Source organism: Aquarana catesbeiana, linkage group LG04, assembly GCF_042186555.1.
Source record: "Aquarana catesbeiana isolate 2022-GZ linkage group LG04, ASM4218655v1, whole genome shotgun sequence".
In the NCBI taxonomy this organism is placed as follows: Eukaryota; Metazoa; Chordata; class Amphibia; order Anura; family Ranidae; genus Aquarana; species Aquarana catesbeiana.
Window position 1 is genome coordinate 618983936 of NC_133327.1, and position 16966 is coordinate 619000901.

Below are 16966 nucleotides of genomic sequence, written 5' to 3' on the forward strand. Positions count from 1 at the left end.
GCAGGACGGGATCTAATTTTGGATGGATGATGCCATCTGACATTAAAAATAGCCGACAAACTGGCATGGAGGTTCACCGATAAGACCTGGGAAGCAACAAACTCTTCTTATTTGTAACACTGCATTGTTTTTCCAGTATTTTTAAGAGACTTGTCTTCTATACAGTGCACCTTCAGTAACTTTACATGTCTTCATAAACCAGTCCTGACATTTCTCCACTTATTTGCTTCCTCCTGGTTTTTGACAGGTATCTGTCCCCACTTCTGGACCTCCAGCTACTGCAAAACTACAAGTCCCATCATGCCTCTGGGTGTCATGCTTGTGGCTGTCAAAGTCTTGCTATGCCTCATGGGACTTGTAGTTCTGCAACAGCTGGAGGTTCGCTAATTGCATATCCCTGCTCTAGATGGGGCCCTGTACTTCTGGAGAGAAAAGCATTGTCAGGGGAGAGTACTCTGATCTCTATAAGAGAACGGATACCTGAAAGTGTTACACCTTATACACACGGACCAAACTTGTTCTGCCAAGCCAGTCAAGTTTCGGCCTGTGTGTCTCTTCTACAGAAACCAGTCTCACAACTGGCTTCTGTTAAAACGTGCATGCTGGAAAACCAGCACCTGACCAGCGCTGGCAGCCAATGGATGAGAGTGCTAATCAGTGTGCTCTATACAATAGCACAGCGGGGGACATCTACGCACTAACATTGCTTGTGTTAGTACGGCAATCTCTCAGTTTTGGGCTGAATAAAAAACAAAAAAAAACACAAAAAAAAAAAAACACTTCTAGTGTACCCAGCATTACACTGACAATACTTAGCTTGCATTTAAAATGAAAACATATCTGATGCTAGGTCCACTTCACAATTAGATTTTTTTTTCTGGGGGTGGGAATTAAAAAAAAAAAAAAAAAACAAACAAACTTAAAATGACTGCTTAGTCAAATTTTGCATCTCATTCCAATCCTGACTGTGTATGAGCCATGGCTGTAAAAATTTAACATGAAAGTCTTATCTTCTGCCAAATTCCACTGGTGACCTTTACCGATCTGCTCACTGCCTTTGATAAATTTAGGCACAAAAGTCTGGCACAAATATTTCAAGGGGAACAAAGGTCTAAACTTTCAAAAGATCCTCCCTGTAATGCCCTCATAATTAGTATCGATGGTGAAATGTCTAGGAAACTACAGTTTTGCTAAGGAAAATAAAAAAAATAAACTTTTTCAAGGGTTGGACTCTTGTTTTAATATTACTGGAATGGATCATTCCTCTGCAAATGCTTTTAATGGGAATGTTTAAAGTGAGGTTCCAGCTGTGATAAGACTCAAAGAACACTGCATCCCCAGTACATCTCTGGACTCACTCTTATAAATAACTCGCTGAACATGAAAATCTCACTTCATTAAAAAGGATAAGTTCACCCTAATGCACATCTGTTTGTGCATTTATAATTTGTTTTACTTACAGCCTGGAAAGCATTGCACCCACAATCAGCAGATCATGGGTTTCATCCAGGACTCCTGCAGACTTGTCTGTGTACGTGTCTGCTCGTACCTCGTACAGACAGGCAGATACACACTGACAGGAAGAGACAAAGAACTACCAGAGCAATTAACAGCACTAAGGTAGTTCACCGAGAACTACAAGCCAACAGCCACAAAAGGCTGCTGGTACTTGTAGTTTCCCATTGACAGAACTCTTAATGACGCGGCCGGGCAGACATTTTATTTAAAACACTGATGGCAAGCGGGGTAGAAGATCCTCTGCTTGCCGTCACTAGAGGCAGTGGCTGCAGGAGTGGAAAAATGGTATATGTTCCACCCTAAAAACAGACTGCTCAGGTGACACCATAGCAAGTGGCTTGTTATGGGGGCACTCGACAGGAGGGAGGGGCCAGGAGCACCGGCAGGGGACCAGAGGAGAGGACGATTGGGGCTCATCTGTGCAAAATCACTACACAGAGCAGTTAAGTAGAACATGTTTGTTATTAAAAAGGAAAAAAAAAAAAAAATCTGTCTTTAAAATCACTTTGAGAATAAGTCAATATGGACATGAGGGTGCAGTTAATTTTAATCAGTCTAATGTCTGGCACATATCTCATCAGCAAATCAGCTGATTCTAACAGTTCACCCTCAATTAAAAAAAGTGGTAATAAACCACAGCGGATTATTAAAAAAATATAAAATACAAAAAAACCACACCTGTAAGGCAATTGCATAGATGTGCTAGTATGCATCGCATACTAGCACATTATAAAATACTTGCCTTGCAACAAAGCTCTCCAGCGGCACAGTGTCACCGATGAGAGGTCTGACATCTTACGCCTGTTGTTCTTTCGGGTTCGTGTGCTCCGGCTGTGCGATTGGCCAAAACTGTGATGAAGTCACTCCCTTGGTTCTGGCATGAAGCTCTAAAGGTCCGGCAAGGTCTCCTGGACCTTCAGAGCGCATGCGCCGGTGACGTAACTGGCTGCATGCAGGGTGAATATCTCCTAAACGGTGCACATTTAGGAGATATTCATGTTACCTACAGGTAAGCCTTACCTGCAGTTAAAAAATAAGTGGGCTTTACTACCGCTTGTAGTCCACAGACATGATCTTACTCATAAGTCCTGATGAAAGGGACAATTTTGGGCTGTTGAAATGCTTTGACTTCCTTACCTGAGCTTTCACCTGACCTTACACTGGAATAAAATTGTAACTTAACTTAAGGTGTGGCACTTCTATCCCAGATCTACTGTTTGGCAGGACATGAGACCTGATTTTCTTCTGCTGCAGTTAGGCAACACTTACAGGTCTTGGCCCTCTGCCAGCCTGTGACTGGACAGTGAAAGGAGAAGCATCAGACTGAGGATCTCATCTCTCTGCTCTCCTCTCCTACCAACACGGTCATTGGTAGCAAAAGTACTGCAGTACAACTGATTGGCTCCAGGTGCTCCTCCCTCTTCCAGGCTGAGCTCTGCTGTCCAGGGACTGCTAGGAGGCGGATACCAAGTCACATTCAAGTAAATTACACTGCTTGTCTTTAGATACATTTAATGAGGTAATAATTGGAGAACAGTATCGATTTTTATCTTTTAGGTCCCTTTTACACAAACGGACCGTTTATCCGTTTTTCTTCCCTCCAAACGGACGACAATGCATTCCTATGGGCAAACGGATGACCATCCATTAACCTCCGCTTCCGATTTTATCCGTTTTTATTCTTAACGTACAAGGCTACGTCGAGACCCGTGAAAACGGATATTAACTGACGTTAACGGACAACGTCCGTCAACGTCTGATCAGTTAACCACTTGTCGCCCGCCATATAGCAGAATGATGGCGGCAAAGTGGTTTCAATATCCTGACTGGGCGTCATATGACTTCCTCATGATATTGAGCCGCTGCTTGCCCCCGGGGGCGCGCATCGCGGCGATCGTTGTTGTGGGGTGTCAGTCTGACACCCCACAACACCGATCTAGGTAAAGAGTCTCTGACGGAGACTCTTTGCCACGTGATCAGCTGTGTCCAATCACGGCTGATCATGATGTAAATAGGAAGAGCCGGTGAAAGACTTTTCCTCACTCGCGTCTGACAAACACGAGTAGAGGAGAGCCGATCGGCTGCTCTCCCACCCAGGATCACCAGGGAAGCCGCCCAGGACCACCAGGATGGCCATCCACACTGGACCACCAGGTATGCCTCCTAGACCCCCAGGGAAATACTAATCTGTGCCTAGGCAGCTGCCAACCAGTGCCCACTCACAATGCCTACCACTGCCAGTGCCACCAGGGATGCCTATCAGTGCCACATATCAGTGCCCAGCAGTGCCACCCATAAGAACCCATCTTTGCAGCCTATCAGTGCCCATCAGTGCCACCTATCAGTGCTGCATATCAGTGCCACCTCATCGGTGCTGCCTTATCAGTGCCCATTAGTGAAAGAGAAAACTTATTTACTAAAATTTAAACAGAAACAAAACTTTTTTTTTTTTCAAAATTTTCGGTCTTTTATTTGTTTAGCAAAAAAAAAAAAAAAAAAAAAAAAAAAAAAAAAAAAAAACGCAGAGGTGATCAAATACCACCAAAAAAAAGCTCTATTTGTGGGAACAAAATGATAAAAATTTCGTTTGGGTACAGTGATGGATGAATGCGCAATTGTCAAACTGTGACAGCGCTGAAAGCTGAAAATTGGTCTGGGCAGGAAGGTGTATAAGTGCCCCGGAGGAAAGTGGTTAAGATCCGTTTTGAAGAAATAAATTTGTTTTTTTTTATCTGTGAACTCAACCTATGACCCAGGCAGTAGTTGAATAGGAAGTACATCCCCAAGCAGAACCATGGCCAGAGAACTGATACGTTTTTAACGTGGCTAAACTGACGGTGCCTGGGTGGATGAGGCCTTCTAGAATGGAGTTTGGCTTTAAAATGAACCTGTTTAAATAGAAATAGCAGGATTTGCTAAAAACACAAGATAGAAAAAAAAAAGATGGCTTTGTAATGAGCTGTAAGGAAATATTAAAGTTGAATTCATGTTCTTGAATCAAAGCCAAACAGCAGGAAGGTGTTTTGAGTAATTGAAAGTCATTTCCGCTGGGGGTTTTAAAGTCTGTCTTGTGTCGCCTGTTGCGCTGGGATCTATACTATACTAAGACGCATTGCACAGACTGCAGGGACACAGCGGGATACCGCGCGCTCCCAACAGAACATTCCACCTGGACTATAAACCTCACTGCTATGCCTGCAACAGATTCTCTGCTCTCAAATTAATTATGCTGATGGATATTTTTCCACCTATTACTTGACAGCCCTCCAGATATCACCTGCTAGACCAAGTGATCAATCCTGATGTAACCCAGGTAAACAGAAGGATGTTCCTTATGAAGTACAGTTACAAATCGAATGCAAGAACTGCCTATACATCTCCGATAAGACAGGCAGTAGATGCGAAACCTACTTTTAAAGCAGAACTAAAAACTGTATCTGAGCATCACAAACTGAAAACACTATATAATTCATAGGCTGGACTTGATAGACGTGTCTTTTTTCAACCTCACCAACTATGTACACTATTCAAAGCAAACTTTTTTATTTTGTTTTCATTCCAATTTACTAAGGCTAATATCACGGGGATTAAAAAAATACTTCATAATGGCTGAGAGAGTTTAGAGCCACATTTAAAAAGATCTTTATGTCAGAAGCCAGGGGATAGTTTAAAAAGTTTTTATGTTTTTTCCCCCCAAAATATGGCATTCCTTATCACTGGTGTATCACCTATATAGGTGCTTACTGCATTTTTGGCAAGAAAAAAAAAATAAATAAAAAAACACAAACACACACACACCTTCCCTTTAAAATACATTGAAAAGGCAGCAAGAAATCATCAAGAAGGCACCCATGTTACGTTGTTGATGCAGTTTTTGAGTCACACGACCCATGAAAAAACACCATAAAGCATAGAAAAATTTTGGTTAAAGAAAAAAAATTTGCGTTTTCGGTGCGATTATCGGCACCTTTTTCTCTAAATCGGCAAAATACTGACAGCACCATTTTCGGACGCTATGTTTATGTGCATCTCCAATTTTAAGCCTTGCTGCATGCCCTTACACTTTTAGAATTTTACTTTACTTGGAAAGAAATAAAATAAAAGGTCATCTTCTATGTCAAACTGTATGGCACACCTCTACACTTGCACAAATCCAACTATAACTGAAACTAGCTTAACATTTATTTACAACAAAACCTTTCAATCTAAACCTAAATCACATTTCCAGGGGGTGAAATATCCTGTGTAGAAGCAAAGAACCAAATACAGGTATAAGGGGGATGAGAACTGTGCAATCCCACCTACAATAAGACAATCCCACCTACAAAGAAGGTGCAAGAAAGATTTGAACATGTTTTTGGTGTAGAAAGGATTAGAGAAAAAAAAAAAAAAAAAAAAAACTTTCATGCAAATGTTCCTTCCAGTAGGTGGTCATGGGTAGGTATCTCACCTTGAATACTGAGCATCTGACCCAGCTTCAGGGCAGCTCCACGGACCTTACACAGGGTCCTGACAATTCTCTCCGCATTGGCTTCTGATAAGAAAGGGCTGGAGTCCATTACAGCCTTTTTACCTGAAAGAAACAAGATAACAATGAACATGAGACTTGCGTCAAGATTGCACAGCACAATTAAATGAATTGGAAATAACAGACATACAAAATATTTGGCTTGAAAAATTCAGGAACCCCTCTGCGCCTGATGCAAGTAATCCTTAGTGGTATCAAATAATTGCTGGAATTGGAAATTATTTTTTTTTCTAAAATATCCACAAAGTGACATTTTCCACTCAAAAGCAGAAGTGTCCAGTACAGGAACTAATATTCAGCATTTCCATGTGGCTCCGACAGTAACAGGGATGTTATATGGCTGTTTCAGGATCAAAAACTGCTTAGCGACATTTAAAGTTAAACTCCAGCTTTGCCTTCAGTCTTGCACAGTAGTACCGGAGTGTCTCCTGTATGACAAATTACTTTGCTCTGATTTCACTGCACACTGTGAGCTATAGAAAGTCACATAGCTCCAACCTCGTTTTTTGTCAAAAAAAAAAAAAAAAAAAAAAAAAAAAAAGAAGAGGTCCAGCATCATCTAGTCACCTCCTCCCCAGCCTGACTGTCCCTGGCCCGCCGCTTTCATTCATTGCATTTCAGTTGTTTGAATCATGGGAGGCTCAGCTTTACATGTGAAGTTTACCTAGGGTGGTCTGCATGCAAATACATCTTGCCTAAGAATTCCCACCTTTTGGCATAACTTCCCACAGGAGCCAGCCCAGTGCTGGTCATCAGGGCTGGGGGCTCTTGAGAGAAGTACTGGGGGAGGGTGCTGGGATGTTTTCAGGAAGCCATGTACAGCATCCTGCCGGCCCCTCCCGCTAACCAGGATCTGCCTGCAATGCATAGGGAAGCGCAAAGTGAAGACAAAGTGATGACATCACTGGATCTAAAACGAGGTATAATCAAAAAAAATAAAAAAAATAAAAGGAAAAGTTTGTTAAAACATTTATTAGCAAGTTAGGGTTAGGAAGGAACCAAGGATGACAAAATATAAGCAGATTTAACATCTGCTTTAAAGAAGTCAAATCTAAACGAACCTTTATTGAGTTTCTCCTGGAAGAGCTTCTTAGCTCTTTAGCCTAAAGGCAAATCGCTCATAGGCAAGCAACATATCTCTTAGACAAGACACTAACAAAAACGTGTTGCCGATGTCATTGTACATTAAAAGGTAATTAATTCTGCTGTGCTTCTTCCAGGTCAACGGTCCATGTGAAGTATCCATAGACTTTGCCTGTGGTAGGTGTTTCTGGTGGCTTAACTTGTGATGGGTCTTGTGAACTGTGGCAATAGATGAGGCGTGCCATAAGGGAATAAGTCTTGAGAACTCCAGCCAGATAATTTATTATCTGTATTCCAGTTCATAAAAATGGCCTAATGCATTTCAGGGGGATTAGCCCCCCCATTCCTATTCAAGGCTTTTGGTAGTGTTATAACTGTAAGCCCTGGGCATTGGGCTAGGGTTTATTTTTATTTTTTATGGGTATTTCCAAATCTGCAGTGGCAAAAACAATAAAGGAAAACCTCAAATCTGTCCCTTCCAGTTAATGCATCACGAATGGTGGTGATGATGATGATGCATTGGTGTTATACTATGTAGTCCATACAGATGCAAGTTGTTTTTAGGAGAGTAGTTCTTTAGCATTAACATATAGGACATCATGGATTTTAGTTCAGCACATGTCAGTTTAGCCATGCATGTATGGCAGCTTTGTGATCAATATGGGTTTTCTAAATCTTTGTTTATTCAACATTCATTTGAGCAAACTATTGTGAACAGCCATCCCACTTCTTCCATAGGTCAACAAGCTGAATTGTGAAGGGTGCACATTCCTGGCAAATATATCTTACCCCGGAAGCAGGGTGCAGCCACTGAAATGAAGTGAACCAATGCAGAAAATGAAGACAAATGTGCTCGCAAGAACAGAAGGTAAAATCTCTGGATGTTGTTCCTACAACACTGAAACTAATCATACCCAAAAACCATACCAGCCTTCAACATGGGTTGGGGGGGGGGGGGCTCTGCCATCCCCACCCCAAAGCACCTGGCCCCCCATGTTGATGGGGACAAGGGCCTCTTCCCGACAACGGGTCTGCGGGCAGGGGCTCATCGCCAATTCACCAAAAAGGCAGCAAAATGTAAAAAACTAAGAGCTGGTTTTTGACAATTCCTTTAATAGCTCTGTCTTCTCCCGATGCTGTCCTCTTCGCCGCAGTCTTCCCTACCCTTCTCTCTCGTCTTGTCCTCTCCTGATGCCTTCTTTCTCTGCTTAAAAAAAAAAAAAAAAAAAAAAAAGCTGCTGTTCTTCTGTTGCTGTCTTCCTCCGTTGTGTTGTTGTCATCGTTCGCTGTCTGGCATTTGTTATATAGTCATGGGGCGTGGCTATCCGATAAGACACCCCCCCCCCCTTGAGGGCATGCGGCCTGGTGAGGTTTGGGATTTTGGGGGCCCCATCACTCATTCCCTCCCTTTCATGACCTGCATGCTTGGATAAGGGTCTAGTATGGATTTTGGGGGGGACCCCACGCCATTTTTTTCTTTTTTTTTGCTGGCAATTTGTTTTTTTAGATTCAGTGGGGAACCCTGCTGACAGCTGACAACTCATCGGTTAAGGACATGACGGCCGGCTTCCCGACCCCTACTTAGCAACCAGCTATATACAGTGTGTTTAGCGAGGGGGAGAAAAAAAAAAAAAGGTTTAAAAATGGGTCAGTGGATCGTCTGCCAACATCCGTTTTTCGTCCGTTCTGTTTTTTTTTTTTTTTTTTTTTATACGGATGAAAAAAAATAGGATTTTCTTCTGTCATAAAAAACGGATGCTTAGCGGAGACGGATGTCAGAGGATGATCGTCCGCTATCCCATAGAGATACATGCATGTCCGTTATTTCTTTATCAATGGATGGATAAAAAAAAAACGGACATACGGAACGGACGTGCGAAAGGGGCCACAGGCTGCAAAAGTAGTCCCCATTTTAAAATCTACCCGAGCCCTAAAAAAAAAAAAAACAAAAAAAAAAAAAAAAAACACCATATACAAAACGAATTTGCCCACGCTACCCAATGTGACCTAAAGCCCAAAGCTGGCGATAGATGGTTCGAATCTCTGCTCAGGAATTCCATCTGTGGTATGGGCAGGCTGAATGTACCAAGTTAATCAATCAACTTGGTCCAACCAGCCTGCCGGACTTACTTCCTCAGCAGGAGGGATTCCCCTGTCAGCACTGCCTGTGTTGATGCAGGACTCGTGCAAATTTCTTTCCTGCAACCCATGGTTGCAGGAAAGAAATTCGCAGTCTATGGCCTACCTAAACAAAGATCAGCACTGTGGGTTTGTCCTATCAGAAAACAGTCTTCTTTGTCTTTTATCTTGCTGCACGAAAACTCTGCAAGTTATGCAGCACAATGACACAAGAAGGAAAACCAATGTATGCAATATGCCAAAATGGCAGTCTTACATCCCCAACTGAGAAATTATACAAAGTAAGACATTACAAAATACTTTTATAAAAGACGATCCCTTTCTCATGTATATATATAAAAAAAAATAAATAAAAAAGGGGGGGGGGGGTGAGAAGGAATAAGGTCTACAGTTTCCTTTTTAAAGCAACTACCAGCCGTGTTCTATAAACATTAAGGTGATTGAAGGCTTTTATGCCAAATGCTTCCCAGTCAAATAAATCATAACAAGGTTACACAGTGATAAAGTGTAGAAAAACAACAAGCTTATCAGGCTGTAAAAAAAAAAAAAGTTTTTTGGCAGGGTCCAGTTTGCAATAAAGGCTCAATAAACCTAAAAAGAATTTAGCACTCCGTAGCAAAGATGGAAATATCATTTGTGAATTATTGAGGAATAAAAACATAACATGGCACTGTTGAGGGTCATAATTACCAAGATGCATACTTCGGGAGGTTGAGTATTATCACAGAAAAAACGCTTTTTAAAATGTTTGACACCGATACTGCTAATCTTTATTACATGATTGTTTCTTACAAAACCTTATCTCTGCTAAGGGAACAAAATCAATTTTTTCAAAGTCAGAAGTGAAATGATCACTGGAAATATAGGGCTTTTATTTCTAAAAGACCAAGGAGTCATGAAGGGTGATGAACCATATCATTTACACAAGTACATTGCACCTCATCAGTTAAAGCTGAAGTTTATTTGGCTTATATATTTTATCTTCTCTGGTCTCCACACTGGATTTTGCCGGCTTTTTTTCTGTACTTGCAGTATTTTTAAGGAGAAAAACCATAAGGAATGTTCTTGAACTGTATATAGTTTAATATTTTGCCCAAATAAAATGTCACATTTTAAGAAGCCTGATCTACAATCAAACTACAGACACTTTGTATGAAATCTCTAAGCATTTAATGTAGTTCCAATATCCAAAATGAAAATGTTGGAGTGTCATTTAGTAAAGTGAGACCTAGGATATTGAGATGAGATACGGGGAAGTTACCACACTACCTCGGGTGCAGTTTAGGCCAACTCTCAGAACTCCGTCTTCTACATTTTATGTTCCCAGTACCATTCACAAGATACATGTTCCTTCTGTGGGGACACAGACTGAGTCTCTACAAAGAAACTCCACTCCTGAAGGAAAAATGGACTTAAAAAAAATTGCACGCATCACAGTTCAAGAGGGAATGGGGAGATTTTAGTGACCAGTGTGCGATCCTGTAAAAAGTTTTATCATAAGAGTGCAGAGAATTAGAGATTATATAATTTAGGCGTGCAAAATCTGGTGCAGCCCTGCATAGAAACCAATCAGCATCCTGGTTTTATTGTCAAAGATTAAAGTGTTACTAAATCCAGGACCCCGCATTCCTCAAATCTGGTCTCCCACAGTACACAGAACATGGAAATGTAATAGTTTTATTAACTATAAACTGCTAAATACCTTTTTTTTCCATCACCAGTATAGCATAGACTTCTATCAGTGTCTGGTTAAAGCTTGGAGGAGTTTTCATTCTGCTCTGCACACCAAACTGAGCATGTGCAGCTCGTCCCCTAGCCTCTGTTCTATCAGCAGATAGATTGGGGACTATGGAAGAAGACGACGACCAGAGAAGACAGGATCAAACAGCCTTTTTACACAATGTGGAGGGTTAACACCTTAAATTCCACAACGAGTATAACAAGCATGCTTTACTGCATATTCAGACTGACTTTACTGTTGTGGGTTTAGTAATACTTTAATTGAACAAGCTGAAGTTAGAAGTCGATTGGCTATTATGCACAACTGCACCAGATTCAGAGTGCTCCAGTTTTAGTAAATCAACTCTGATATTACAAGAAGAGCATTCCTAGAACAAGAGCACTTTACTTTGGTACAGTTGTCCTTTAAGCCACAGAGTTGTGAAATCACTTGGGTTACAGTGAATTCACAACTGGGTCATCTCCTCAAAAGTACTAAAGCCCAAGACTCAGGACAGCCAAGCAACACGCATTTCCTGAAGGACAGGTCTAACCTTTCACACAGCTCACTCTTAGGTTTCCAAATAGCAAAGAGGCTTCTAAGAAGTGTCAAACTCAAGGAAATTTAGCAGCAAACTTGGTCCAGAACTGCCTCTTGCTTCTCCGGAATCAAGGTCCTCACAAGCACATCGCCACCCCTTCCACCTAGGTACCTGCTTCATAGGTTGCAACGCTACTGGTGATGTAATGCATACCCTGCCCTATGCCAAGTAGATTTTGGACCATAGTTAATCCCACATTCACAAAAGATCCATGGCTTGCCCTTTTTTATCTCAATACTCCCTTTCTAGCTAATTCCCAATACAAATTATTCTCCTATGCATTGGGTGGATGCCAAACAAAAACTATAGCCAAAGCAGGGGGGAAAAATAAAATAAAAAATAAGATAAAAAATAAGATAAAAAATAAGATTGCACACTCCTCCTTGGCTCAATGAAAAAATGTACCTGCAGATCAGTTCAATGAAAAATTTACCAGCATAGACCCCGTAGATCCAATATCCTCACAACTTCACTTCCACTTAAAAATGTAGCCTCCCTAGAGGGCACCTTTCTTTCGAGGAGCACTCAAGAGGTCCCCAGCATCAATGAATCATACAACCCCTATTACTCCCAAATAATTGATATATAAAACTATTTTATTGTATGACATTTGATTAATGAACTGCACAATATAAAATGAACCTTGGTAAACATTTACAAGTGACCTCCATAAAATAAAAATAAAATCTATTAAAAAAAAAAAAATGAAAAAACACACAATAGTTTAGAGGCAGTACCGCCACAGCTTAAACTTTCCTCCCAGTTTATAATCTTTTGCACAAATAGGCTCTGTGCTTCCCATGTCTTGGCAGAAAACATGATGGCTACCATTGTTGACTTCCTCCTAAAAATACCAATTGTCTTGCCGTCATGTTAATCTAGTTACTTCATCATCCTCTGTCATTGGCCTGAAACAAGCACAGGAAATTGGAGAGAAAAAGCTGCAAGTCTCTTTAAGGTCAGTAGTAATAAACGTTTAAAATAACTGGATTAGCATGACAGCCAGAGAACTAGCATTTTCTGGCAGTCTGCAAAAGCAGCTTGTCTCCAGGTATAGGTTTCATTGACAGAAATTGCCAGTCACCAGTGGCTGGATTCACCAACTTATTTTGCATTCTGGAGAATTTACAGAGAAGGGAAGATAAAATGGTTTGACACCGCAAGAGTTGAAACAGGATGGATTATAAACTCTGGTGTAATAATACATTGGTCATTCAGATGAATAATGTCAGTGTGTAATATACAGCATCTCACAAAAGTGAGTACACCCCTCACATTTTTGTAAATAATTTATTATATCTTTTCATGTGACAACACTGAAGAAATGACACACTGCTACAATGTCAATTAGTGAGCCTCCTGATGACGCATGTATGTATGCGTAACCGCTGACGTCACTTCCTGTCCCGGTCCCGCCCCAGATCGAGGCTTGGGACGCACATCGATCACGGGAAATGAGGTGGCGGAGCTATACCCCAAAACACACTACTGGAAAGACTCAGTGCCGGTCTAGGGGCACTTTAATTGCGAGTGCACATTTTATACATTGTGGATGTTATCTTATTGGTTAAATTTTTTTTATTTGAGCACGTTGCGCAATGATGGATGTTTACTTCTTATGAGATACCAAGATTGGCATGGAGACACGAGGAGTAACTAGTGGCAAGCTAGTTAAACGAACACCAGGACAGTGGAGTGGTTATCCCAATACAAACCAAAAAGGCCCAAGTTTTTCTAGGTTCTGGTTAGTGCCCATTTCAGAAGGTGGTGGTGGCACATGAAGTGGTGAAAAGTCCTTTTATAGAGCAGGGATGTGAATTGGTGCACAATATGCACATGGAATTTATATGATAAATTGAAGTGGACTTTGGGGACTATTGTAAAACAACCTATGTTCTGGAGCTTTGATAATTTGCACTATACATTGGCCTATTGATACGATGCACTTTATAGCCTTATAGTTTTTTTAGTTTTAAGGTTTGTATACATGGTACAGACACCGATTTAGTGGTAATATTGCACTAGCACTTTCTTGGATCAGCGCAGTTACATCTCAAATATATAGTTTTTCCCTACTCTATGGTATAGGACTTTAACCGCAGCAGATCATATTTTATATTTTTATTATCACAATTTTTGCGCCGGTGACACAATTTTCCATTAATGGCTGTGTGTTGAGTTATTTTGAGGGGACAGCAAATTTACACTGTTATACAAGCTGTACACTCACTACTTTACATTATAGTAAAGTGTCTTTTCTTCAATTCTTCATGTGTTGTCACATGAAAAGATATAATAAAATATTTACAAAAATCTCAGGGGTGTACTCACTTTTGTGAGATACTGTATCTAGCCATCAGCCACACAGAACTAGAATGCGTTTCATCGGGCAGAGCTGCCCTTCAAGTCTGTTCCTTGTTTCAATGGTGTATACGGCAGATACATATTCATTAACAGTGTTAACCTTCCTTATACAAAGAAACAATTTGTTAAAATTAAATACGTGTCCAGGGAGTGCATTCAGAGTTCCATTAGGAAGGAGTGCCACAACACAAAATACCTGGCACCTACACTCCGCCAACAGGGATTGTGAAATGCAGTGCAAACACTATCATTTCCATTGTTACTTTATAATGTTTTCAATACAAGAGAATATATTTTCAAAAGATCAGAGCTGCTGTTTTTTTTTTTGCCCAAACCAAACATTTGCTGAGCTGTGCAAGTAACCTGGTTTAATGAGAGCTCCCATCAGCATTGGGGCGAAGACCTCAGTCCGTTAGAGGGGAGATGGCACAACCAATGCTTGGTCACTTGATCATAACCCTTATCCGCGTCAGTGCAGACCAATGTCATGGCATTGTTCAATGTGACCCCCGCTAGAGGGAGATGGAAAGCTTTCCTGGAACAGACACCGAATTGAATAAATCACAGGCACCCTGTAGAACACTGCCTACAACTGGCACTATATAAAAACTTATAAAATAATTATGGAAAGTGATACACTATTAGGCATGAAGGTAAATACGATTAAAAACCCCAGCTTGAGTAAAAGCATACATTTATCATTCAAGAAATTGAGCAAAAAAGAGCAGCTAGTCTGGGATACAGGAAATGTTAAGGGCAGCGTTCACCTTTTTACAAACAAAATAAATGAAAATCTTTTTGCTGGTAAAAAAAAAAGAAAAAAAAAAAGTGCATATAGCCATATATTATTTTTTTTTTTACTCTGCAGCCTATAAGGCATTGCACCAGCGATCAGCATATTCTAAATATGGGAGGAACATGTAACACATTCCAAAGGTGAACTTGTCCTTGAGCCTAGGTTCACACTGATGCGATGCGGGAACCAGTGCGATTATAGCGCCAGTTCCCTCATTGCTCCTCTCTCACAGGCAATTCACACTGCCTTCTGCGAACCGCTGCGGGTGTCATTACATTGTTAATGACACCCCCCAGATCGGTTCACAGTGCGCACTGTGAACTCGCACAGGAATTGGATTGCATAGGTGAGAACACCCATGGGATAAGATTTCAGTGCGGGGGGGGGGGGGGGGCATTGCAGCAGAGTCCCTGCACTATTTTCCTGCAAATTTAATTTAGTTTCAGCCATATAACAGTATAGCTAAACTTGCACATCACAGACATTGAATGTGATCGGCACCTGCAGTGCGGGTGCGAATCACATGCAATGTCTAAGATCGTGCTAGTGTGAACCTGGGCTTAAAGCTGAACTCCAGGTACAAATGCTTCTATTTAGATATATTCCTTGATGGACACAAAGTTAAAGTAGCAGTGACATCACTGTGCTGTACATGTCTGTGCAGAGAGCAGAGCTCTGGGAGGGACCCAGCAGGCCTCCACCCACTGCAGGCTCCACCCCACTACAGGAGGGGGGGAGGAGACAAGACCAGTCACCCCTGCAGAAGGAGAGAGAGCAGCAGTGACCGGTCTCTTTTTTCAATTGTATTTTTTGCTGGAAATTTACATTAATAATAATACTACTAATACAAACATAAGAGAAAACATCAGAATATACAACATATCAGATACAGATCACTAGAGCGACATAAGGAAAAGAGGTTATGATGATGTACACAGTGACCGGTCTTTAATACCGCAAGGTCCTAAACAGAGGCAAAGTGCAGGAGTTGTTTGATGTTGGGACTAAACAGATCGGGAAGAAATACATGGACACCAAGGGACATTTTTAAAAAGCAGCGAGTGACTTTCATGAAGAAGAAGAAGAAGAAGAAGAAGAAGAAGAAGAAGAAGAAGAAGAAGAAGAAGAAGAAAGAAGAAGAAGAAGAAGAAGAAGAAGAAGAAGAAGAAGAAGAAGAAGAAGAAGAAGAAGAAGATGAAGAAGAAGAAGAAGAAGAAGAAGAAGAAGAAGAAGAAGAAGAAGAAGAAGAAGAAGAAGAAGAAGAAGAAGAAGAAGAAGAAGAAGAAGAAGAAGAAGAAAGGAAGAAGAAGAAGAAGAAGAAGGAAGAAGAAGAAGAAGAAGAAGAAGAAGAAGAAGAAGAAGAAGAAGAAGAAGAAGAAAGAAGAAGAAGAAGAAGAAGAAGAAGAAGAAGAAGAAAGAAGAAGAAGAAGAAGAAGAAGAGAAGAGAAGAAGAAGAAGAAGAAGAAGAAGAAGAAGAAGAAGAAGAAGAAGAAGAAGAAGAAGAAGAAGAAGAAGAAGAAGAAGAAGAAGAAGAAGAAGAAGAAGAAGAAGAAGAAGAAGAAGAAGAAGAAGAAGAAGAAGAAGAAGAAGAAGAAGAAGAAGAAGAAGAAGAAGAAGAAGAAGAAGAAGAAGAGAAGAAGAAGAAGAAGAAGAAGAAGAAGAAGAAGAAGAAGAAGAAGTGCATGGAAATTTCCAGCAATAGATATAAAAGTCAAATTCGCTGCTTTATAAACATGTCTGCAAGGTTTAAGTATAAATACACATGGAGCTTATATTTTGAAAAACTTGTTTTACCCGGATTGCAGCTTTACATAAGTAAAATATAAGCAGATTAAACTTCAGCTTTAACTCTTCCCCATGCTAAAATAAAAGATATGAAATCATTTTGGCTGGAGTTAGTCTTTAAAAACACATTGGTGTCCTGGGCTCCTGACAGTGTATAGGGGCATGATTTTTTTCAAAGTCTGATGTTGTTTATGGGGATCTACGGACTGAATTAGCTCCTAAGACCCTGCCTTGTGTCACTGAATGACAAGAGTTTTGATAGTCTAATCCACACAGAGCAGCAATCAGTATACAGGTCTTAGCCTCTAAGCTGATCTATTTGTGGATCCCTGGAGGTCAGCCGGTACAAGGCGATCAACTACTAACCAACAAAGCACAACTGATGGCCTGTCATTCTACACGGCTGTAAGAGCACGCTTGTAAAATATGAAA

The 16966-nt window shown here is 40.8% G+C and overlaps 1 protein-coding gene across 2 annotated transcripts in view; it reads right to left on the reverse strand.

The window, feature by feature from the left end:
* COQ8A (coenzyme Q8A) overlaps nucleotides 1-16966 on the reverse strand; it is a 90689-nt gene that overhangs the window by 24907 nt on the left and 48816 nt on the right. For both annotated transcript variants that reach the window (XM_073628300.1, XM_073628301.1), the window contains exon 6: nucleotides 5969-6091. In XM_073628300.1, the coding sequence (XP_073484401.1) occupies nucleotides 5969-6091 (123 nt within the window). The remainder of the gene's footprint in view (nucleotides 1-5968; nucleotides 6092-16966) is intronic.